The sequence below is a fragment of the Lethenteron reissneri genome, chromosome 28 (assembly GCF_015708825.2).
Source record: "Lethenteron reissneri isolate LAM-NWPU_2019-01 chromosome 28, ASM1570882v1, whole genome shotgun sequence".
NCBI classification, from domain to species: domain Eukaryota; kingdom Metazoa; phylum Chordata; class Hyperoartia; order Petromyzontiformes; family Petromyzontidae; genus Lethenteron; species Lethenteron reissneri.
The window spans coordinates 2,974,005-2,998,955 of record NC_083806.1 but is presented as its reverse complement, the minus strand read 5'-3'; the positions used below and the strand labels follow the sequence as shown (position 1 = coordinate 2,998,955).

The following is a 24,951-nucleotide window of genomic DNA, read 5'->3' as shown; positions in this document are numbered from 1 at the left end:
ACAGTCTTCTTGTAAATCCACTACTGGATGTGCGTTGAACTTCTTTCGTACCGTACGTAGCCAACCGCGCTAATCGGAGGTGCGGGGGAAGGACAGCAATCTAAACACAAACCTGTCAAACCCATACGGTTTACCCGTATTTTTGTACGGAGAAATTGAGTTCTCAGGTCCATACGGCGTACAGACGTTTCAATACGAGCAACAGAAATAAAATAAAATATTTGGTTGTCTATTTGTGTCTCTCCCTTGTGATGGGACTTTGTAGGATGAAAGATGAGATTTCTAAGGGCAGGGGGTGAGGGGCCGCCCATAAATGACGTCACGCACCTAGGGGGGGGGGGGGTCAGACATTTGTGACGATGTGTGACGACGGGGGGGGGGGGGGTGAGAAATGTGACGTCACAGCAAAATGCGCAACTTTAAATAAATATATACAACACGTTCTACTTAATTAAATAGACTTTTAAATACATGTTTTCTCCTACAACATCAGAGTGCAGTGCCACATTAAATATGCACTACAATGACAATAGTTTAAAGCGATTTGAAGCATGTTTTATTTTTTGGGGGGGCAGAGCTTTGTGACGTCATATTTGAGGGGGGGGGTCTGACTTTTTGTGACGCCTTGTGATGAGGGGGGGGGGTCAAAAATCGTCCAAATCGCGTGACATCATTTATGGACGGCCCCTAAGGAGTTTACAGGCATGTAAAGACAATGAAGACCTCCCTACGCGGAGTTGGTCGTGAAATGTGTTTGACCATACTTCACCACACTGGTCATTGAGGCGTATGGGAGGGGGTAGTTATTTACAACGTTGGACCGACGTAGGGCCAACTTTGGCTGCCGATCTTAATGTATCCAACCACATCCCAACGTCGCACCAACGTCATCATGCCTACTTGGTGGTGGTTATTTGCAGGTCCCAGTGTTACAGATCAATGACCCTTCTCTCCTGCATGTAGAACTTTCCCGCTTGTGCGACTGCTTTTTCGGCGGGAGAGTCGGGAGCGAGAGGGAAGAGGAGGAGGAAGATGCAGAGGAGGAGGGGGGGGAGGAGGAGGGGGGGGAGGAGGAGGGGGGGGAGGAGGAGGGGGGGGAGGAGGAGGGGGGGAGGAGGGGCGGGGGGGAGGAGGGGGGGAGGAGGGGGAGGAGGGGGGGAGGAGGGGCGGGGGGGGAGGAGGAGGGGGGGAGGAGGGGCAGGGAGGAGGAGGGGGGGAGGAGGAGGGGGGGAAGGAGGGGTGGGGGGAGGGGGAGGAGGGGAAGGACGAGGGGGAGGGAGGAGGAAGGGGGGGAGGAGGGGCGGGGGGGGAGGAGGAGGGGGGGAGGAGGAGGGGGGGGGAGGAGGAGGGGGGAGGAGGAGTGGTGGGAGGAGGAGGGGGGGAGGAGGAGGAGGGAAGGGGGGAGGAGGAGGGGGGGAGGAGGAGGGGGGGAGGAGGGGGGGAGGAGGAGGAGGGAAGGGGGGAGGAGGAGGGGGGGAGGAGGAGGGGGGGGGAGGAGGAGGGGGGAGGAGGAGGAGTGGGGAGGAGGAGAAGTGGGGAGGAGGAGGAGTGGGGGAGGAGGAAGGAGGAGGAGTGGGGGAGGAGGAGGAGGGGGGGAGGAGGGGGGGAGAAGGGGGGGAGGAGGAGGAGGGGGAGGGAGGAGGAGCGAGGAGGAGGGGGAGGGAGGGGGAGGGGGTGGGAGGAGGAGGGGGAGGGAGGGAGGGGGACGACGTCGACTCCGGGCCACGAGGTGGCGCTGCTGCCCGGGCAGGGACCGGAGGCCGTTGCTTGGCTGCGCTGCCGTCCGGGGCCTCTGCTGCTGCTGCGGCTACTGCTGCTGTTGCTGCTGCTGTTGTTGTTGTTGCTGCTGCTGCTGTGAAGGGAACCTGAGCTCCATTGCCCTGTCCCCGGCGAACATGGACGCGGTAATCGTCTCTGGGGCCGAGGAGGACGGGAAAGAGGAGCAGCAGCAGGAGCAGGAGGAGGAAGAGAAGGGGCCTCCATCGCGGAGCTCGCCGGGGCTGCACGGAGACCGAGGCCGCTCAGCTGATGATGGTGCTGATGGTGCTGATACTGATGCTGCTGATGCTGCTGATGGTGCTGATCCTGCTGATGATGGTGCTGATGGTGATGGTGGTGCCCACCTCGGCTGCGGCACGGACATACACAGGTGCTGCGCGTGTTCTGCTGCCACCGTGAATGTCGCGTTGACTTCGCGTGCCGGCTGCTCTCTGTCTCTGTTCTCTCTCTGCAACGTGACAATGGAGGTGTTTGGCACGAGTGGCAAGGGCACCTGGTGTTTGGTGCATGAGACTCGGCTTCAATGTCCTCTCGCCTGGTGATACATAGACACCATGTGTTCTGGAGCGTGCCTGTGAGCCCTTTGAGTCGTAATCGAGGGTTACCTTTATGGGCTGTTAATAGAGGACGTTCAGTGGGTGATGGGGTGGACTGTCAGGGGTCCTTTGAGAAACGCTTTGACATGTCTCATGGGGTCCTCATCTGGCTATAAATGAAATGATGTTGACTGACTGGATCCCTCTGCAGCTGTAAATCGAACTATCTAATTTTGCCCTCATCTGGTTTTATGTAAATTATGCTGAATGCGTTCTAGAGCAGCATGTGGGATATTGGTGCCACGATGAGATCCGTCTCAATGTGCTCTCGCATGGTTACACAAAGTTAAGGATGCTTGACTGGTATAAGCCTGACTGGGGTAAACAAACAGCACGAAAAGTGATTTATGCAACCGGCCTGTGGAGTCAGCTCATAGCAAGGGAGGCACTTGGAGTGTTGTCTCCATGAGTTCTCGCCCAGTGGCGATTCTAGTCCACGTTAAACTGGGGGGCACACATACATATTTAAAACTATCCGTGAACATTCCAGTGGTTGTCCTATAGATACACTCGCCCCCCACCATAGGAATGTGTAATTTCCACCATTGGCTCAGGGCAGTGAATTGGAGATGTAGCAGCGCCTCAATGCTCATTGGAGCAGGACATCACTTTGCCTTTTGAGTGGAAAATTTCAAATGTGGGATGAGACTGCAAGAGCAGACCTAGGACGTCAGGTGTCCACTGTGTAATTGCTGGTGGGATCAATCAACAGGAAGCCACCGTGTGGTGGCATCAACAGCATTGGCCACGATGACCTCTTTAATATGAACACGAGGGACTTCCCAAGCCACAACCCAGTGGGGGGGGGGGGGGCTGCCTGTGAACAGGAGTGGTGGGTGGGGAAGCATTGCTGTTCATTAGCAGTGCATGGGCTTCCATAGCTTCCTCCTAGCTGGGTACGAATGAGTGATGCTGAGTGAATTCTGGAACTGACTCAAGGCATCTGAGCCAACTCGTGTTTACGAGGTATGTAAAGTGATGCATATGCCCCCAAGAGATTTGGTGACTTGTCAAGATTCACAGTTGTAATTTGACCCAATAATTTATTTTATTTCTGATATTTTGTCACCATCTAATTCGTATTGTTTCACATTTTCCGTCTCCTTTGTATGATTGTGTTCGCTTCATTAGCCTAAGTGTAACGTTAAAATATATTTTAAGTACAATTAAAATACAATTCTAATTCAGCAATCTATTATCACGCTCACGATTCAAGGTATTGTATAGTGGGTGCAGGAATCTTCTGTGATTGATGAGTCTGCATTGTTACGTAACCAGTGTTTAGTATTGGAGGGTGTTGGTATCGAAGCTCCTGTACTCGCGAGCTCTTGCCACCACCACGAGGCGCCACAGCGGAAAGGGACCCGTTGGATCGCACTGAGTGAAATGCGTTGTGACACGTTCACGCGTTACCACGAGAACCATTTTTTCATGAATCTCTCTTTTACGTTAAAGAGGCAACTCACATGGACACCCGTGAATACGTTTCCCAATTTAAACAACTGCAGAACATTTCTCATAAACAGACTAACCCTGTCATTGTTGATGAGAAAACAATGGCAATTGCATCCGCTGTAGAAATGTGCGAAAGACGGTCCAAGCACTTTCACTGCTCATGCAGTAGAGCAGTAGACTCTCAGTGATTAGAATGTTAAAAAAAAACGGCTTCAGTTCTTGGAAAGAGGCCCATATAGCCATTTGGCTGCGCAAAATCACGTGCTCCAGTGTCTCTTCTTTTTTCTTAAAACAGATTGATGCAGCTGGCGTAATGTTCTGGGATTTTAAAATATCCCTGCACCGATTACATACCCTGCAGTTTTGAGCAGCCACACCCAAAAACTAGCAGAAAAAAATACATTTTCTGAACTGATTTCGAAGTGACACACAACAATAACCAAGTTACAGCCTGCCAGCACCTATCTTCCCTAAACCCCTTCCCCAAACAAAACCAATTGATCCTTCTGCATTAGATTGGCTGTAAATCTCTGGTGCTCTGCATTTTACAATTTACTGCAGCCAAGGAACAGTGCATCAATAACGTAAGTGTTTTGTATCCCATTCTCCGATATATGTAAATGGTGAGATATTTATTTCTCACATTTACAAAGTTATTTTTTTTAAATACAGTATTTGTAGATCGGAAATATATAGCTAATTCTGAATACGTCAAGTATACTATGGTAGCACTGGATTACATTGTATTGTCAATTGAGCAACTTTAATCATGTCACATGATTTATTCGAGCCATTCATGTAATTCATTTATCCAATGGCAATCGAAGCAGCAATGGCCACTTGAGGTTTGTAAAAGCCCGGATGTCTGTCGCCGGTGTTCAAGCATTGCGAGTGACGTCAAATAGCCCTGCCGATCTCGTGGATTGAGGTTTAAATCACTCAGTCTGATCCTGCGTTCACTCCCGTGCATTGCATCCACACCCCTGCGTCGCATTGTTCAGTGGGGGCTTTACACAAATTTGCATTGATGTCGACTGAATTTGCCTGACTGTTTCATTCGCCAAGACGGGGAGAATCGGAAGGAGCCCGTCTGGAAGAAGGACGATCACCGACAGAGTTGAACGGAGCGGCTTCGGGTGCCGGGACGTGCACGGGAAGAGCGTCGCAGGAGGAAGCGGCGTGCGGCTCCGGCTCGTCACGTAGCAGTGGCGGCGAGAGGTGTCCAGCCTCCTCCCTCTCCGCCCTGCTCGGCCACATCCTCACCAGCAGGGACGGGCCGGTGGTTGACGCGCAAACCTCCATCCCAGAGGTGCCGCTCACTCGCACAGCCTCATTCTCCACCGATTGTTTACTCGTCGCCGGTCGGATTAGCCACGTGACTTATATCGTCAGCCAAAGCGGCGAGAGCGATACTAGATATGGTGTTCCGGGTGCGGAAATATTTTCCAGGTCATTAACCTGGCTGAATGTATGCCCTGGCTGCTCATAGAGACAGATTCAGAATCTTTATTTATACTGGAGGAATCCGATGAGCTACAAATGTCCAGTAGACTCCTTTGTGTGACCCAGAAGCCTGACAGAATAATGTTCATGTAAAAATGAATTTATTATTATTATTTTATTATTTCCCTTCTACGTGACTTTACCGAAAGAACCAGGAATATGATTCCCTGCAGTCATGAAAGCTTTAAATACAAAATGTTCATGTAGTTGTGTAATGCACTCGACCCCTTCCTCAGAAAAATAAGAATGAAAAAATGGTTGTGTTTTCCAGAACCAGTTTACAGACAGATGAATATTTTTTACACATTGTATAGCATTTGTGGTTCGTGTCGACATTTCCAAAGGGCAGGCAAGGTTAATACCATATTTTGCCCAAAATTAATGAAACACAAATGTACAGCGTATGGGATAAATGCACAATAATTTCGATTAACACTGTCATGTATACTGTTGTATTTAAATTATATTATTTAATAGTGTATTTTGGGCAATATGAGCAATAGTGCAACTTGTAAATGGGTTAATAATTAATGGTATTGGTGAAATATCTCATTCCCCCTTGTTGCTAATACACCACAGTCATTTGAGCTGGGAGGGTGTGTACACTGTGCGCGTGTGGCCGGTGCATCATGGCACCGCCGATGCTCCATTAGGGCTGAGCTAGATGATGAAATAGAATCCTGTCTGCTAAGTGTGCTTGAGGCATGGCTAACATCGCCCACGGCTAACGGAGCCCTGACAGGCCCGACCCTGCAGCTCCGTACATGCTTTGCTTCCTCATAAACAATCCCTGGGTTTATCTTCTTGGTTCTTTTGGTAAAGTCACGTAGAAGGGAAGAAATAAAATAATACAAATAAAACATAATAAAATAATTCTCACGACGTTTCGGCCACAACGCAAGCAGCCGTCCTCAGGTGAAGGCCAGGTCTGTCGGGGAGACAGTGTCTGAATGAAACACCACCACGCTTGGAGTGTATATTTAAGCTGGTCTTCACCTGAGGACGGCTGCTTGCGTTGTGGCCGAAACGTCGTGAGAATTATTTTATTATGTTTTATTTTTATTATTTTATTACTTCCCTTCTACGTGACTTTACCGAAAGAACCAAGAAGATGAATCCCTGCAGTCACGAAAGCTTTGAATCGAAAAATAAAATCCCTGGGTTTGCCACTTTCCACCACAAATAATGGATGTGAGCTTCTTACTAAAACCAACTTTTCACTCACATGCCTGTGTGCTAGCTGTCATCGTGGTTTATAATAAGCAGAGTTGTTATAAATGTGCATGTATGGCACCATCTATGTTGAGGTGTGGTGCACGCTGCTTTGCTTGTGGCCGTGTGATGCTGCTCGTGTGACAGGAGCGGTGGGTTCAGCTGTTTGAGCTGATGGAGCGACAGCACCAGGAGAAGATGGAAGCCCAGCAGCACCAGTACAAGCAGCACCTGCAGGTCGGCTTGTTGTTTCTTGTTACCTCGCAGTTCCTGTACTGAGCACAGCCCCCGTGGACCCACAACCCAACGTGGCCAGCGGCAAGCAGCTCTGGTGATAGTGCAGCAGATTAAGTAAAATAAAAAAATTGATGATTTCGAGCTAGGTGACGGGAACTTGAGGAGAAATAGACAGGGGTGCCACAGTTAAGCATTGCGAGAGAGCAAGAAAAAAATAAATGTAGTTTTCTGCATGATGGTGGTTGAACACAGTGTGGTGAGCGGGAAAGGTCATTCTGATAGAGAGTCGATTGGAGTAAATGAGTGTAGGAGCATTGATCAACTGGAGAACACATGCTTATTGGTGTGCTGTCAATTAGGCATGTAATGATTCGTTCCCTCGCATCCCGATGAATTATGACTTAGGATCATGATCCGATTCACGGATCTTTGATTTTTACCATTGTGGTGAATGTCACACTTCTAGTGACTGCAGGGGTCACTTGAACCCATTACATAGAATATATACGGACCGTAAATAATTAATTCGCACACGCACAATTTGGTGGATGTTTTGTGAGTGTAAGAATTGATTTTAATTGACGAATGGATATGTAGTTACATGGACACTGTCGATCAGTAACCGTCGCACATTGTCCAGTCAGTAAATGGCAGTTAATTTGGGATCGTTTGAAATGGGTAAGTGGACAGAGGGCACTGAGTGGATTGTCCGTTTTTCACAAGTGAATGCTGATGTCTGGCAGCTGCTGGGATAAGTGGGGCTCAGGGCCGGTGACCTTTCCGTGTGGAGAGGGACCAGTCTGCTCACGAATGGGCGCGGAATGCTCCGTGTGCTGCCCGCACTGCCTGGATGCACTCTTGATAATCCCGAGTGCTCATGAAACTTGCATGAGCTCAACATAATTTATGTATGCAGAGCATCAACGAGTTTTCATAGGGCTTTTAATTAGTTAGGCACACGGTGTACTTGGCCGCCATCGCGCACCGCTTCCTACTGCCTCGTGAAACGTCCTCCTCTAAGCTGGGAACATTTTCTTGCCGCCACATTAAACGGTGCCATGCATTGCAGTGTAGGTTAGGAAAAAGTTAACCTTTTAAACAGACATATTACTATCACATCGCTTTTGAAGACACTGAACTAAAAGCGAATGTTCTATTCATTACTTACATGCTTTATTTATACACCAGGTGGAAGCCCATAGAGACTAAACATCATCTTTTTCACCGAAGACTTGGGCCACGAAACAATATAGTAAATTTGTCATAAAAATTCGAAACATCTCACGTCATAAACTTTATCTCAACATCAACATTAAACAAGAATTAACGATAAAATATTACTGCCTATGACCAAATCACACAAAACGCACTCGATCTCACCAGATCTCGGCAATGAAGCAGGATTGAGCTTTCATAGTGCTTTCATGAGCAACCACTGAGCGGAGCTACTTTGTCAGCAGAGGGCATTGTGGCAAAATCCATTGTTGTAATAGACTATGGGCCAAAGTCTATTGCTCACCAGCCCCCGCACTGAACAGCGTGATAAAGTATGGTCCAATAACCCCCACGACCCACACGGTGTGGGGAGGCCCTCATCCAGCAGTAAACTGACGAAAGGGCTGCTTGTGTACAAAGCATTAAAAATAAATGCTTCCCCGTTTGTTTTTTGTTTGCTCAGATGCTGCACACCCAGATAGTCAACAGCATACACGAGAGGAGCCCTGACATCACCCCCAGTCACTCCTCTGTCCAGGAGTTGAACCTCACCACCTCGGAGTCGGAGGACGAGCGGAGCAAGGGCAGCACGCGGAGCGAGAAGTCACTTTCGCTGCGAGGTCTGGCGGAAGCCCCCGCCGGGTCCACCACCGACAATCGGGAGCTCCACACTCACCTCCACGGGCAAGCCCTGATGGCGGAAGGCTCGGCACATGAGGCGGCTTGTAGCAACGCTCGCGAACACCTCGGTGCCGAGTCCCTACAGGGCGAGGGCTCTGACGATACGGAATTCAATCGCAGTAGCGACGGGTCAGCAACGGCGTACAGCGGAAGCTTCGGGGAGGCTCGGCATCTCGAGAACGTTCAAGAACCTCCACGAAGCTTGGCTGCATCACAGCGAATCTGCGCGGAGGGTGAGAATTTGTTCTCGGTCGGCAACAAAAATGACGAACCGTTCGGCGGACTGGGGAGGAAAGAACAAACCGCGGGGTCTGCAGCGGTATCCTCGGCAGATGGAGCGAAGCAAAGTGCGGACGAGAGTCAGAGAGGTCTGCAGATTGAACACTTGCAGAGCGTCTCTGGTCACATGGGGTCTCAGGAGGACAGGGGTGCCGTGGCCCCAGATGTGTGTGTGACCGGAAAACTTTACCAGGCGAGCGGCCACCTGGCAGGCACAGTGGCTCTGGGACAGACCTATCGCGTGCTGAGACCTCCGGGTAGCACCGCTATGGGCGAGTCTGCCGATGACAGCAGAAACGCTTCTCCGACAGCAGAAAGGTGAGTGATGTACAGATGTGGTATTTTGAATTCAGTCGTATAGGAATAACATACTGTACTTAGATGTTACTGCCAAATGTTGTGAGTCTTGGGCGGCAAGGTAACCAGGAGATGGCAGTAGACACTTGATATCCATCTGTCATGAAATTTGAGTGTCACCCCTTTGTATGTGTGGGTTTTCTCTGGGCACTCTGGTGGTCTCCCACATGAAGCCATACACTCATTAAGGAAATGGATACACATCGGTACAGGACCTTCCTTAAAAGAGTTTTCAGACTCAGTGAGGCTTTCCTGAATAAATAAAGGTTATTATTATTATTTGCAATGGTTAATTGGAAGATAAAAAAGCATTGCGTAATAATAACACTCATGTTTGACGTAGAATATACATTTTAATATTGGAATTTTTTGTAACATTTAACAATATTTACAGATAATATAAGGTAAAAGCATGTAGTAATTTGTCTCTCGTGTCGATGTATGAAATGCATATCTAGACCCCTGACGTCTTGGGTGGAGCGGCAGAAGCAGAGGCAGGTGTGGCAGAAGGATGCGCCGGCAGGAGCAGAATCGTCAGACGGCCCCACGGGCCACGCAGGGCCCCGGCCTGTAGGCCCCATAATGGCTTCCCGGCATGACAAAGCCACCCAGTCGATCGCGCTTGACCAACCGCGGCATTCGGAGCCTTGTTCCAACGTTGCTCATTTCACTCCTCGTGGCACTCGTCCCGTGGGTCCCATCGCTTCCCCACAGCACCACGCTAAGCCCACCGCCTCCCTGATCCCGTCGCTGAGCCGCGCCGGGCCGCTCGGTTCTGCCGCAGCCCAGCGGCACGGCGATCGGGCCCCGGCACACGGCGGCTTGACGGAGCATGCTGCTCGCTCGGTGGCCGATGAGGCGTTCCAGCAGCGACACGTCCACCTGGCGGCGGGCCCCGGCACTTTCCCGCACGGCGCCGCACAACCTCGGGGAGCGGTCGAGTCCCCGCAGCATGGCGCGCAATCCAAATGGGCCCTCGCTTCGGCTGAGCAGCATGACTGTGGGGCCCACGCGGGCCACACCGTTCCCCCTCATCTCGGCCAGCCTGTGCTTTCCATTGTCCCTCCTCCTCTGCAGCAGCGCAGCGCATTCCTGAGGCCGGCCACTTTGCCTGAGCACATGACAACGGCAACACAGCCAGTAGGTTTACCCGCACGCTTGCAGCATGCCGGCACATGGGCACACCCGTACTGCATCACCGGAGTGTTCGCTTGGGGTGTAGCAATCCGCCAATTTATTCTTTAATATAACACATTATTTGGTGATGCTGCATTGGCAGTGGTGCACAAACATAATAAAACAACTCGACACATTGAGTTTTCTTATCACGTATGTGTTGAGTTTTCGTGAAATTGCATCCAGTTTATTAAGTTCACGACACGTGCATTCGATTCGTATGTTGTTTGTAATGAGTTTTCTCGACTCTGTTAGCCACTAGAGGCCATTACAGTCACTGCATGAAAAAATATTAATGAGGCAGATTACAACCCTGAATTGCGATGATCCATTGGATTGTTCGGGGGTGAGGGGGGTAAATCACCACATCTGTTAATATTCACCTTGGGTCTCGCATTTTGTGATGACATTCCATGTTTATTTGGACATCGTGATTTTAAGCGAGAATTAATTGATAGCGTCATGTTTTATAATTAATTACAAATGCAGTACTGTGCATATCATTGGTGTGTGACCTCGTGTGATTTCCGTACGTTGAATGGCTTCCCGAATTACGGCGCTGTATAATTGTCATTAACATGATGACGTGTACTCCGTTTAGACAGTAAGCCTGCATGCCATAACACTATGCCTGCATGTCTTTAACAAAGCGCCAGTGTTGCAGCACCACTCGGTGTGATTGTGTGCGCATGTGTTTGTACTCTGCAGCACAACGAGTGGTGGTGCAGTGGTTAGCGTGCTGTGCTTCGAATCCAGCAACCCGAGTTCGATTCCTGCTCACAGCCAACACCGGTGACGATTATCTGAACTGGTGCTGGGTTTCCCCTAGGTCGATTCAGTGTAAACTTCGCCAATGGAAAAAAACCCATCCCCTCGTGTACCGTGTCGGCCTTCATAGGTGCTCGCAAACAGCACTTGCCCAAACAGTCTGTCGACAAATGGGGATTTTTATGTGTTGTGCTCTGCAGGCCTGGCTTGCATCGATGGCCCTCTCCCCGGTGTACAGAACCCCCGACACGTCCAAGGCCGACAGCCCTGACTCGCTCTCACAGAGCGAGCCCGAGTCCCGGGCGTCCCAGGCGTCCGGTAAGAGAGACGCACGTCCCCGCCCACGCGTTAGTCGTACGAGCCACGCGATGAGTGGCATGGAGTGGTCTGGGTGGTCATTTGTGAAAATTGTGTAGAGCCTTGAGGTGGCTGGGTGGCGGAGGGATCATAGCATTAAGCCGACATGGCTAAGCTTTCTAACCCAGGTTTTGAACTTTAGTTTTCAGCCGCCAGTGATTAAACCTGGTTCTCAAGTGTAGCGAGTTGATGGTTTTAACGTCACCAAAAATTGCATGAAAAATTCGTGTTTTCACCACATTTGGCAACATTTCCGTTCTGAGAATTAAAATATCGTTTGGACTGCCATGCAGAAAACAGTACACTGGAACGGAGTGTATGTGTGAAGTGCAGTGCCCCCTAGTGGGAATAAAAGGTTTCACAAAAGGGTTCTCAGAAACATACAATTGCATTTATAAAACGCACGGTTTCGTATTACGTCCATTCATTATGGCATGAAGTTACCTTCTTAATTGGCACCTTGATTGAAAAAGAAAGATTTCTCCGAAGCAAAATTAGTAATGGGAGTTAAAGCTGTGTTGTGGTGTGTGGCACACGTGACTGGACTGCAGGTGGAATGTTTGTATATATGTTGAACTTCTTTCGTACCATACGTAGCCAATCGTGCTAGTTGGAGGTGTGGTGGAAGGACAACAAACTGCGGCAGCTCCTCAGCCAGCATTTGATGGGAATCTCTGCATCGGGTATAGATTTACCCGTGGCCTTGTATTCACCGCCTGCGTGTGTTGTTCATGGGACTTGCTGGCGTTTGCTGGCTGATGTTGGTTTGTGCTGTGTTCCTGATTCAGACTGCTCACTTTGGCACAAGAGTCACTCCTTCGGGGCAGAGACGATGAGAAACGGATCCCCGCTCCACGGACGTCTGTCACAGATTCAGGTTCCGACTGGAAAAGCTGTAGGGCAACCGCACGTTAGACACGGCATTGGGGTAGTTTTATTGACATCCGAGAGCTCATTAGCCCAGTGCTGCTGCAGTTCTCCAATATCGGCTCACAAGCGACACGTTAATGTTACAGCTCGCACAAGTCACGTTCGCGTAGGAAAGCTCTCTCGCCCAGTGCTCCAGTGACAGCTCACACAACACATTCCCATGCTTCTGTCTGCTACTTTAAACTAAGCTCTTCCCATAGGTGGGCAGATGTCTCAGGGGTGAGAGCACTTAGCCGGTACCACTGAGATCCTGGATTCAAATACAGGTTTTTGCTGCCCGTGATTAAACCAGGTTTTCAAGGTAGTGAGTTAATGGTCTCAGCCATGTAACCAATGACTAATTGTAGATCTACAACTTGACCGTCTATGGATTGCTGTCTGACACAGGCTAGTGCATCGCTTTCCGAGAGTTCCAAATGGACTCTATTCCATCTTGAGACTTGCCGTGAACAGAGCGTGCGAAATGAAATGGGCAAAATAAAAATAGCTATTCCCTTTTGACTACTCTCATAGCACCTCGGAGCTTGATTTTCATTCTCCACCTCCAACCATTTCCTGTATTCTGTCTTCTTCTTCCGCTCGACCAACCGCAGCCACCCGGCGTCTCCCTGCGTGAGCTCTACAGGGAGCGGAGGAGCAGCTCGCTAGACAGTCGGCACCCGGAGCCTTTTGGACAATTTGGCCCCGAGGTAGGCGGCCCTGTGCCGACCGGCGTATGTCGGTGCCGGTTCCGATAGCTTCGCGGGGAAGCCCTCTCGCAGGTGGCTCAAACGCCGTCTCGTAGCTTCAGCAGACTCGTGTGCCGCCAGTTCCGTGGCAGCACCGTTATAGTTGCCCCTCATCAAATGAGATCAAACATCCCAAATAAATTACATTATTATAAACTGGTTATTCAGGGTGTGTCCCTGTGCTTATTGTGCAGGTTGCACTGGTGTATGTGTGTGAAGCAGTGGTTTGTGCATTGCATTCAAAACCCATTCACTTGAGTTTGATTCCCAGTCATGGCTAACATCAATAGCAAGTAATGTCAAAGCCTGTCCTGAGCCTTTCCTAAATTTACTTGTCCTTAAATATGAATGTGGTACGGTGTGTGAACATCAGCACTGGGGAGACAAAGGCTGTCATGCTGACCAAACCTTGAATTCAAGCATCATTTGGCCTTTATAAACCCTCACTAACATCACTTGCCTCGCCAGTCTCTCTGGATACACAGGGGACCTTTGTCTTGGGCTGTGCGTGTGAATTAAGGCTGGACTTGGATTCTGGCTGGACGAGTCGCCTCTGTCCCCTGTGCACCACGTGCAGAACACAGCTGTTTCCAGTGATGCTGTCGCTACCTCTCAGGTCAGTCACAGTTTTGCTCAGACTCATGCCCTACACAGAACTAGTGAACGACACGTCTGTTTTATTGTCTAGTGGTCACAGGTGAGATTATATCAAATACAAATAATTTCTTCAAGCGAAATCACTTGCATTCATTGCTGACAAGCATTGGATAATTATGTGCTCAAAGTCTGTGCTATACGCAGTTATTGGCGTGTTAAGTGAACGGGGCTATGTAAAATATTATTGTGGGCATTGATTGCAAACCAATGGAACGATGAGATGTTTTTTTTTCTCGATTTGAAATTTTCATGACTGCAAGGATCCATACTCTTTTGTTCTTTCGGTTCTACGTGACTTTACCGATGAGATGTTTGTTTTATACAGAAGCAGACTGCTACCTCTTCTCCCCATGGCAAGGCCGCCCAGGCGAGCGCAAATTACCAGGGCCAGGCTGACGTCAGAAAACGGAGCCAGGCGCCTGCTTCACCCAAAGTGGCCTGCGCTGCTCGCAAAACGCATTCCTGCGCTCGCAATGTGCCTGCGAAGGCCGCGCCGAGCTGCTCGGGGTCTCCAAGGCGCGGTGAGAATCTACCGCACTCGCTGCCGAGCGGGGGCTCCCCCAACAAGAGCGGGCGGCGCGCCGCGGCGAGCCAGAAGCGCGACAAGCGCGCCGATGGCAACACGGGGGACGACACGTCGAGCTACGCCTGCTCGGAGAGCGACTGGAGCATGGAGACCTCGCCGAGCCCGCAGGACCCCGTGCAGCTCTCGCGGTGAGACTCGCAGCTGCTGCTCAAAGGAAGCCGCTGGTGGGATCATCGTGCGTGGGATTGCCACGTGTTTTTGTTGTCCATGGGGCTGGTGTACATGTGATGGTGATTATTACTAGTTGCGTAGCAATGCATTTATTTATTCATTTAATTTGATATGCACATCCTAGGAGGTGGCTGGATAGCTGAGTGGCAATTGATATCTGAACTCATCCTGGGCTTCCCCTATGTTAAGCCTTGCTTGAGTATCTGGAGCAGCGTGTAAAACATCAGCACTGTGTTTACAGGCGGCCACGGTGTGGTGCGGGCCCTTCCATACCCCCACCGTGCCGGCCTTCATAGGTGCTAATTCTAGATTTGAAGCTTTCGTGACTGCAAGGATTCATACTCTTAGGTTTTTTCGGTTAAGTCACGTAGGTAAAAAAATAATAAAATTAAAATTCATAAAAGTAATAAAAAAAAATCACGACGTTTCGGAGGCAACACAAGTCTCCGTCATCAGTTGGGACCGTCACAGCTAAATTTACTGTATCAAGTGCTCACTAACAGCTCTTGCACCAACAGCCTGTTAAAGGCCACATGACGGATCTTTGTCTGTTGACGGCCGAGCTCGTGTGTTCCCCTCCAGGCTCCGCGTGCAGCTGCGGGAGAAGCACGCGCGGCACCTGGCGGACCTGCGCTCGTACTACGAGGGTGAGATCGCGTCGCTCACAGAGAAGCTGAGCAAGTCCAGCCCGCGCTCGCCACGCAGGGAGGCGCAGCGCGCCAGCCAGCGGCAAGTAGCACCACTCCCCACTCCCATGTGGAGCCTCGTGCTGTGCGGGAAAGACGTGGATGATAAAACCACAGCTGATTTTAATGTATGTATAAACTAATAACAGGCTAATAACAGGCCTGTAAAAAAATAATTAGGATAACGTTTTGGGTCGTCAACCTTATGGACCTTATGGACCTTCCAGGCCCTTGTTTTCTGTCAATATTTAAGTTGGTAAACCAGGGACTATTTTCATCAGCAAAGCATGGCCTGTTGAACAATGTCGCCGGATTGCCTGATGTTATCTTCAAGAGCCCTCGACAAAAAGCATGATGGGGCCCATTCAGCACAGTATGGTAAAATCGTACAAAATATTACGTGTTTTGATAACGAACCATCGTTTTCTACACTGCCACTGGCATATGTCGTGTTGTACAAAACGGAAAGAGCTAAGCATAAGTTCAGCAGTGCACCTGCTATAGTCGGTGTTCATCTGTCTTTCACTCGATGTGTTTATTTTTCATTACTTTTGTTTCCGCTTTGTCTATCACAGGTGCGATGAGCTGGAGAGAGCCCTCAAAGTGACGCATCAGCGAATCCGGGACCTAGAACTGAGAAACCGGGAGCTTGAGGCTCAGCTGGTGAGTTGATCGCACAATTCTCACTCGCCACGATGTCACCATGAGAATGAGAGCCTGTGAAATGTGCCACTCGCTCTGTAGAGTGTGGTACAGTCCCACTTATTGTAAAATGCACCGTGCTTGCTGAAAACGTTTGGAAGAGGCACGGTGAGCATCAGGTCTCATGTTAAATTATTCGTGGCAAAAGGGCCGACCCCTGCTGTGTGGACCCGAGGCCACTTGGAGGGATCTCAAGAAATATCGTTCTGTGATATCCGCTTCCGTGGGCCGTTCTCCAACACGAAAGTCCGCACTGTTCTGCGAGAGATCCGAAATAAAATTCTTCGTGGCACCATGCTCGGAGTGGCGCACGCTCGGAGCCGTGAATGCGAACCTGACGGGGTGGCGTGGCGGCGCGGGCAGACGGAGTGGCGCGAGCGCTACGAGACGGCGGCGGTGGCGGCGCGCGCCATGCAGCAGCGGCTGGAGGAGGCGCGTGCGCACGTGCGCCAGAGGGAGGGGGCAACGCTGAAACTGCAGGCGCGGCTGCGCGACGTCGAGCACGCCTTCGAGACGGCCTACAAACTGTCGGACGACAAGGAGGCGCGCATCCAGCGCGAGCACAAGATGCTGCAGGACGTACGCACGCATCTACCCCACCCACGCGCCCCCCCTCCTCATGCGGAGTTGCGCGTGACCACTTCTCATCATGTGTAAACGTCGACATTTAAATCAATTTCCTTCTTGCAGCTGCTGGCAGAATACGAGTCGCTGGCAAAGGAGAACGAGCGAGTGAAGGTACGTGACGTGCGTTTGCACGGTCGGTAGATTTCTCTCCGTATGCCTCTAAATAAATGATACTGTTCAGAGCAGCTTTCTAATCGATGCCACCATCTTATTCTACGCAGGAGGCACTTAGAAACACAGAGGACAAGCTCTTTGATGCCAACAATGAGATCTCGGAGCTGAAAAGGTGAGTTCGGATTCATGTGGAGGAGTGTCACTCTCCAGCATGTGTCCTCACACTACGACTACTGGCTTCGCGGTATTTGTCCAAAGCTCCCGCTGCGCTGGGCCAACCGATGGCCGTCGTCCTCGCCCTGTGCCCAGGATGAAGTCTCGCCTGGAGGCCCAGATAAAGCAGATTGAGCACGAGCACGTGACCACCAAGGCGCGCTCCAGCGACGGCATCTCCTCGCTGCTGCACATCAACTACAGGTAACGCTGCTCAATGGTAGTACGCACGATCCCACGGCTACATTCGCAGTGTGATCACAGGTATTAATACAATATATTTGTAAGACACTCTCGCACAGAAGCAGATATCTCCGAGCTACCTCTGAGAGCCCTTCAAGTGACATTGCATCGAGATATTAGGAAGCAGCACTTTCCCACCCACTCTGCTATATAAGAGTCATATTTATTGCATGACAGTCAAACCGATATTTATAATTGCCAGAGCTGGGATTTGGCCAAAATTAAGTACTAGAAATAAGTTTTAGAAGCATTTTGTGCATGCCTTATTTGTGGGCTGGCTGAGGACATCACCTCGCTCCACTTGAGAGCCCGGTTTAGCTACTGATAGCTGCAGCCTTGATTGGAACTCTGGATCTCAGTGGTGCTGTATAAGAGCTCTGACTTCTGAGCCACCCGGCCACCTCTGAACCACGCACATTTTGAATGTCCACGCTCGCCGCCGTGCATACGTCGCTTTGTCGTCTTATTTCAGCAGCAGCAGCCCGGCCGTGGTGGAGAGCGGCGTGTCTCCTCCGGCCGGCGACTCCCCCAGCAGCCGGCGCCGCTGGCTTACGTCTCGTCGTGACTTCTCTCTCTTCACTGGGGAACCGGGCCCTGGGCCGCCGCTAGGCGGCGATCACCCAGGATTCTCTCTGTCTGAGAGGTGAGTGCATGAAAGTCACATCGGGTCATCGCCATCATCATCATCGTAACCATGATGCTTCAATGGGAGCCTATGGGTCTGGCTTCTTTACGATTACAACCGTCATGCAATCTTGCAACCATAACCCTTTACCAGACATCCACTGTGATAACATCTGTTCTGATTAGCACCTGATTAGCACCTGATTAGCACCTCCAATAAGCAAGGGTGGCTAACATACATACGTATATGCTCGTGGTTGGGAGCTAGACGGATTGTTGCATCACAGTACCATGACAAGAGATGGTGACGGCCTGGGGAGGCCTTCATCCAGCAGTGAATTAATCACGGATGATGATGATGATGATGATTACAGGGAAAGATCAAATACAGTGATAACGGCTGTAAGAACAGCATCCATTTGGACTGTAGCAATGCTAAAGCACAGACAGTGAAAGGCTACTTACCGCTATGGCAATAACAAATCTTACACATTTAAGTTGGCTGAGTATTTTACAAATAGCATTCCCCACTGAGAGTTATCGCATGGCTCAGTTGCTGTGGTATGAGGCAGGGCTGTCCCCTCACTGGCTGTGGTGATGTTATCCCAGAATGCACTCCCCGCCGGAGAAGGATGACACCCGGCTCCAGACGTCCCCAGAGAGCCCTGCGGGTGCGGCAGCCGCGGTGGCAGTTCAGGCCTCGATCCCGCCGTTCCTACGCCCGTTCCCTGGCAACAGGGACAAGGGCAACGGCACCGATGACGGGGAAGACGCAGGGTCCCGGGAGGGGCCCCCCCAGCATCCGCACCCCCCCCAGCATTCGCACATCCAGGGCATTGGAGGTGCGCCAGCAGCCGATCTGTCCGTGACGCCCGTGGGTTTGAGTGGAGTTTAATTCAGTCACTGTGTCTTGTACGTAGTGTTTTGCACATCTTTCACGCTTGAGCGAATGTGAGGTTATTGTGTCAATGGGAAGTTCGGAATGGTTGTGTGCAGAGCATGGCCGTTGAGATCGCCTAAGCGCGTGGAGTAACGAGTTGTCCTCCAGGCAAGGGTGAATGCGAGTAGAGTGACGTGTTTGCAGACGGAATCGGGCTAGTGGGGGTGGCGGGGAGCCTGGCCAAGCGGGACCCGCCCAGGGGGGGCGGTAAGGAGGGGAGAGGCCGTCCGCTCGGCTCGCCCCCGAACCGGCGCTCCTCTTCGGTGCCGCCTAGCGGGCGTCAGCACCATCCGACGCCGAGTACGCCCCGCACGACGCCCGCCGCATCAAACCTCCATCGTCGCCGAGCGGCCCCGCGGCACTCGCCGCGCGCCGGCCGGGACGCCCCGCATGCCTCCTTGCCCTGTGCCTCTCATTCCTCTTTTCCACTGTAAAACCGTGTGCCAAGGCAGCCCAGTGTGGCTGGGGTGGGGGAGGCGCTCTAGGTTGTTTTTCCACTGCAAAATCCCCTGACGTTACAACCGACGAACGAGGCGAGATGCGTGTTGGTGACGCGGCGATGCTGTGTTCGAGTTGTACTGGCTGCTGTCACACACAAGGAATGCGTCGTTAGCTCTACCCCTGGCCCTGCTTGTTCCAGAGTCAGATTTACATTTCCTAATGAGAATAATGTTATAACAGATTGGGATCAGCACGGCGCAGCAAATAGCCGGTGGAAAAACCACCCTTATTGTGCAGGCTCGGCTCGGAATATGTCAGTGGAAAAGAGGTGTAAGTGTAAGTGCTTGCTGTGTGTGGGGTCTGTGTCCTATGAACCCCAGTCTTGAGCCCTCTTCACCCATACGTGGCTGTTATCATCCACACAACCTTTCATTTTGTTTGTGCAACTGTTAAAGAGACAATTCGTCTGTTCGAAGCATGACCATTTTCAATCACATAACCAATTAATAATGAATACCACATTATTAATTGTATATAACATGTTTAAGCATACATACTTTGTATTTTTAGAGCTTGCTTATTAAAAAGCTGGGCTCCGTCTAAACAAACATCATTCTTCCATGTCCCCGTGTTGTCCTCTGCTGCATATGAAGCCAAGCAGGCCTTGTCCAACTTCCCGTCACCCAAAAGGGGCAGTCCCATGAGGGACCTCTCGCTGGGGTTCAGCCGTCTGCTCGGCAAGGAGGAGGGGACGCCCACCAGGTACATGGCCGTGGTCGCTTCGCAAAACAAGGGGCAGAGTAATTAATCATCCAAAGGAACTGTTCGCTACTGATTATCAGATTGATAACTTTTTTAATTTGATAGCACGGAAATAGTTGTGGGAAGTCGCCTGTGTTCCCACGTATGCCGCTGGACGGGAGGTGATAGGCGGCGGGGCTTGGTGACATAATGGGTGTCGCGTGTCAGGGGATTCCTGCCTTCGAGAGGCAGGATGTGTGGGTGGTCACCATTTTTAAAGAGCAAGTGATCACAGAAAAATATTTGATTTCAATCTTTAAACAAATTATTGACTTCACGGACTAATAGTTCTAGTCATGTGTTTGTCATGGATACGGTGAGTCGTGGGCCCAATAAGAGGGTGGTGGCGGGGGGTCAGTGAGAAATGGAAGAATGGGAGCTCTTAACGTGGGAGCGCCAGGCAATGATATAAAATTCAATTAAACCTTCAAAGCTGGTTTAAAAGTTTCTAAATGCAAGGCAACAAACTGTGAAACACAATGCATATTCTTTATTGCTCTTTCTAATTGCTTAGATGGAAAATGAAGTCCCTGTAAATCTGCACGTTCAAAAATCTGAACTTCAAACGGTGCCAGAATGGCTGCCGGGAGGTCTGCCCTCTGTGACTGGACTTCGGATCTGTTTAGAAACCGTTGAGCCAAGTGGTGCATCTCTGGCTACGCTTGTGCTGCTGTGATGCATCTCCGGCAGGGATCCTCGTTTTGCTTTGCACCTGGGTTGGCACGGGGGCGTGCATTGGCGGTGGGGTTGAGTGTGTTCCACGTGCCCATCCTCGTGTGCATGTGCAGGTTTGACATTCAACTCAGCTCTGTAGATCAGCCCTGTCCACCGACTCCGACGGCCAGTCCCCGTAAGCGGCTGCAGTTCATCCCACTGCAAAACATTTCAGCTGGTGAGATTTACTCCTGCTACTTTGATACCGCTTATGCGAACATCAGCCTCTTAATTAGCCCTGCTAATTGTAAACCTGAAAGCATCGGATCTGATGGCTGGCTTGTGATGGTGTCAATTGTGTACTCCTCACCACTACCTCCTCGCAATTTGATGAATATTCATGAATCGCGGTCGTGTGCCCGGTGCCAGTGTGTACGTTTCACCAGGGAGTCGCTCTGTCTGTGCAGCCACGAGCCCGGTGTGGAGCGACGGTGAGGGTGTGCGCCTGTCCCCGCGCGTCGAGTCGGCGCTCTGCGCCGTGCGAGCCGGGACCGTGACGGCGCGCGCCGCCTGGGAGAGCGACGGTGCCGCCGCGCTGCTGGCGCAGGGCGGAGGGGCCTCCTCCCACAAGCCGCCCACTTCCTCCTCGTCGCGAACCAACTCCCATTCCACCGGAATGGCTGGGGGAATCCTGCCTTCCCGACAATCGAAAGCGGTTCAGACGAAGGCGGGGACCCCCGGGTCTGCACCAAGTCCGTCTAAGCCGAGCGGCGAACAGGCCCAAGGGCAGGGCCACCAGGGGAGGGACCTCCCCGCCGGGCCGAGCAAACAGGGGGCGGCTGCCATGAGCGGGGGCCCAGTGAGGCCTTACCCCACGGCAGGGGTGAAGCCGGTGGTTCTGTCGGCGCCGTACGAGACGGAGTTTTCGGTGCAGGAGCGCATGCGCACTCTGGGGCGGTTGGAGAAACAGCTGGACGAGCTGACTCTGGAGAAGCAGCAGGTGATGAGGACTGGTGCTCCCCACACGCGATGTGCGTCGGGGATTTTACCATCTTCCTTTTGACCATGTTTTTGATTATTAACACTCCAGCAAAGGTTGATGCGTTTATGCATCAACGTTCGCCTATGATAGAAGACACAAACCAGCTGCCTGTAAGCTTCCATTTTGCTTGTTGGAAAAGTTTAAACAACCATTGCATCTGCATGATTTTTAACCTGTTAATTATTGGATGTAATCTGCTCCTTGTCCCCAGTAAGTGTTCACCCCCCGATAACAGCCAGGTTTATGTAGCACTCAGCAGTGCGCTCTTGCCTCGGTCATCAGCGCAGCCTCCGTGTGCCTTGCAGATCGAGTCGGCGTTAAGCCGGATCCCTTCTTCTGGAGGCCGCGTCACTCGCCAGATCCGCATGGACAAGGTACCGCTTCCAAACGCACTCGTACAAAGTGGTGCCGTTGTAGTAATAGGTTTTTACCCTTTCAACTGGTACAAAACTGACACCTTTATACAAGGGATCATGTTTGCAATAACCACAACACAAGCAGTCAAAATTCAAACAAAAAGAAACTCTGATAATGATATGCAGTCCTTATCATTATCAGAGTTGTTTCTTTTTGTTTGCATTTTGACTGCTTGTGTTGTGGTTATTGCAAACATGATCCCTTGTATAAAGGTGTCAGTTTTGTACCAGTTGAAAGGGTAAAAAGCTATTACTATATTTTGCCACTGGTAAAGGAGGTCTCATAGTGGTGCCGTTGTGTTGATGTATTAATTAGAAATGACGAGATGGATACCACGCCGTCTTGATAGTTTGCGCATGAGATGTTATTGCGCTTGTGCCACTGGCGCTGGCATGCAGGACGAGCTCGAGGAGCGGCTGGAGAAGGTGAACCGCGAGCTGGGCTCCGTGCGCATGACGCTGAAGCGCTTCCACGTGCTGCGCTCCTCCAACAGCACGTGACGGAACCGCCACTTCTCTCCACGTCCCATCTCCTGCACCGTGTGCACCCGCTAGCGCCACGTGGTAAAAACTCAGTTTGTGAGACGGAGATACTAGTCGTGCCACCGCCATCGCTGCAGCAACAGTTCAGTCTGCCAGTGCGGCACACGCTCAGTGGTATAGCTATCGAGTGTTGCAGGTGATGCAACTACACTGGAGCCCATGAGCAACATGAGCCCAGGTGCTGGGGTATGGAGAGGGTAAATGTAATTTCTTGCACCAGGCCACCAATGCCAACTATGCTACCGCACTGCTCGCGCTGGCACTTATCTCACTGAACAAGCCTTCGAAAGTGTAGAATGTCTAGCTATTGAATAGCACTGGTGTACAGGGTTTTATATTTTGCAGCCAACTCATGTAATAACAGCCTCTTTTGTACCATTTGCTGTGTTGCAGTTTGCGAGTTTTCAGTCGTATTTATATTTGCAGAGGTAGTCTGTGGTGTGATTATATGGAGTGGAGTGATTATCAACCTCTAACAAAATCAAACGTTGTTAAGACCTCAATGACGATGCAGCTAGTTTGGATTTTTATATGAAGCTAATTTATGTTAATATTTATTTACTTTTTACATTCTATGGCGTTGCTTAACATTCCATTTACAATGCTAATAAGAAATGGCTATGAGCAGGCATTCAGATGTGTACAGGGTAGCACAGCAGTCAAATGTCCAGTAATTTCAGTAATGACGATGCCGTGTGTAACAAGTTATCTTTGGTGTGCTTTAGTCTTGTAAGCCACTGTGTTGTAAAGTTGTAATACATAAAGTGTTAATGGAATACGACCCAGTGAGTACCAGACATCTGCCTTGCCTTATAGACCATTGCTATTTATGCACCAGTATGCACACATTTCCAAATTAATTTGTAATGTTACAATGCACACAAACTTGTGATGTTACAAAGCACACACGACAGTGTAGGATATGAATCGCGGCGATTTGTTCACAGAACTTCAGCATGGCTATTGTTGCGCTGTGCAGCACTTGTATGCTTTGGATTTCTCTGCATTCTATGGAAGGCTGCAATGCCGGCCGCTGACTGTTCTGGTCGGCAAAAGCTGTGTGCAGTTGTCTTGGTTAGATACGCGTGCTGTGGATTAAATGCACTGAACATTTTTTGCAATAAATGGTTTGTACTCCAGAGTTTTCTATGTACAATGGCCACGGTGAACAGTTACCAGAAACCCCTGCCAACCATTTTAGTGTTAGGCAGTTGAACTAATGCGAAATCACGTCGCGTCTCACCATGTAGATTCTGGATTTGAAGCTTTCGTGACTGCAAGGATTCATACTCTTAGGTTTTTTCGGTAAAGTCACGTAGGTAAAAATAAATAATACATTTTTTATAATAGAATAGAAATAAAATAAATCACGTTTCGGGCATTTGTTTCTTGCTGTGGTTGTCCCACCTGATGACGGACGCTTGTGTTGCGCCCGAAACGTCGTGATTTATTATTTTATTTCTATTATTCTATTATAAATTTTTCTTATTTACGTGACTTTACCGAAAAAACCTAAGAGTACTCAGTCACCAGGCTCCTTGGTGCATATGTGGTGCCACAGCGACGGGGCCGCTCTGCCGAGCCAGGGAGCCGCCCGGCTTCCCCCACCGCACTGCCCCCAATCACCCGCCCCACATAAGCACACACCCGCACGCATCCCCCCCCCCCCCCCCCCATAGAGCTGGAAGGGAAGGTTACCCGATCGACCGGTTTTTATCCGAGAGACCCTTATCGGGATTAATTCTCACGGTTTCCGGCGATCAGGGAATTGGATGACCTCCCCCGTGCTACGTGGTACCGCGGCGCTGCTGCCGGCCTTAATATGGTATGGTCGCGGCGTGGGGCATTCGGCCACCGCGGTTGAGGCGCATTTCCCCCCACACACACCCCCACGAGTCGACGGGGCAAGCAGGGGAGGCACGGGACAGCATGAATAGCGGGGTCACAGGGGCTGTTGCGCATAGTCATGGAGGGTTGGGATAATTGCGCTTGAGCGCGCAAGCCCCATTGTTAGGAAGGGTAAGGGAGTAATTAGGATTTACGCCTTGCACGCAGCACACTGATTAGCATATCAACAGCGCCTGGGGACTGCCGTGCGCGGGCTTGGGGTGCACGAGCCCATTGTTCAGCGCAGCATCCCCTTTGGAGGTAGGGAGGATAAATAGAGGAGCGCAGAGGGGAAATCGCGCTCTTACTCCAGCGCCAGGCGACCAGACGC

General features: G+C 50.7%; 1 protein-coding gene across 5 annotated transcripts; it reads left to right on the top strand.

The window, feature by feature from the left end:
• Window positions 1-1,753: 1,753 nt before the first annotated feature.
• Window positions 1,754-23,983, top strand: MPHOSPH9 (M-phase phosphoprotein 9). 5 transcript variants are annotated; one of them, XM_061561752.1, is made up of 24 exons: window positions 1,754-2,149; window positions 4,896-5,139; window positions 6,693-6,782; window positions 8,536-9,275; window positions 9,773-10,454; window positions 11,459-11,576; window positions 12,404-12,492; window positions 13,139-13,234; window positions 13,794-13,889; window positions 14,256-14,644; window positions 15,270-15,416; window positions 15,949-16,036; window positions 16,439-16,654; window positions 16,766-16,813; window positions 16,924-16,988; window positions 17,126-17,233; window positions 17,745-17,915; window positions 18,506-18,738; window positions 18,981-19,136; window positions 19,931-20,039; window positions 20,867-20,970; window positions 21,200-21,732; window positions 22,080-22,148; window positions 22,590-23,983. In XM_061561752.1, the coding sequence occupies exons 1-24, from the start codon at window positions 1,896-1,898 to the stop codon at window positions 22,689-22,691; spliced, it is 4,947 nt and encodes a 1,648-aa protein (XP_061417736.1). In that variant the 5' UTR covers window positions 1,754-1,895; the 3' UTR covers window positions 22,692-23,983. The 5 variants fall into 5 exon arrangements, with proteins under 5 accessions (XP_061417736.1, XP_061417735.1, XP_061417734.1 ...); XM_061561751.1 differs by having other exon boundaries at window positions 8,461-9,275; window positions 17,748-17,915; XM_061561750.1 differs by having other exon boundaries at window positions 8,461-9,275.
• Window positions 23,984-24,951: the final 968 nt, after the last annotated feature.

Excerpts from the sequence above, each read along its gene's own strand:
- MPHOSPH9 (XM_061561750.1), top strand. The coding sequence starts at position 1,896 with ATGGACGCGGTAATCGTCTCTGGGGCCGAGGAGGACGGGAAAGAGGAG. Across the intron at positions 10,455-11,458 it reads TGACAACGGCAACACAGCCA|GCCTGGCTTGCATCGATGGC; the intron begins GTAGGTTTACCC and ends TGTGCTCTGCAG. Across the intron at positions 13,890-14,255 it reads ATGCTGTCGCTACCTCTCAG|AAGCAGACTGCTACCTCTTC; the intron begins GTCAGTCACAGT and ends TGTTTTATACAG.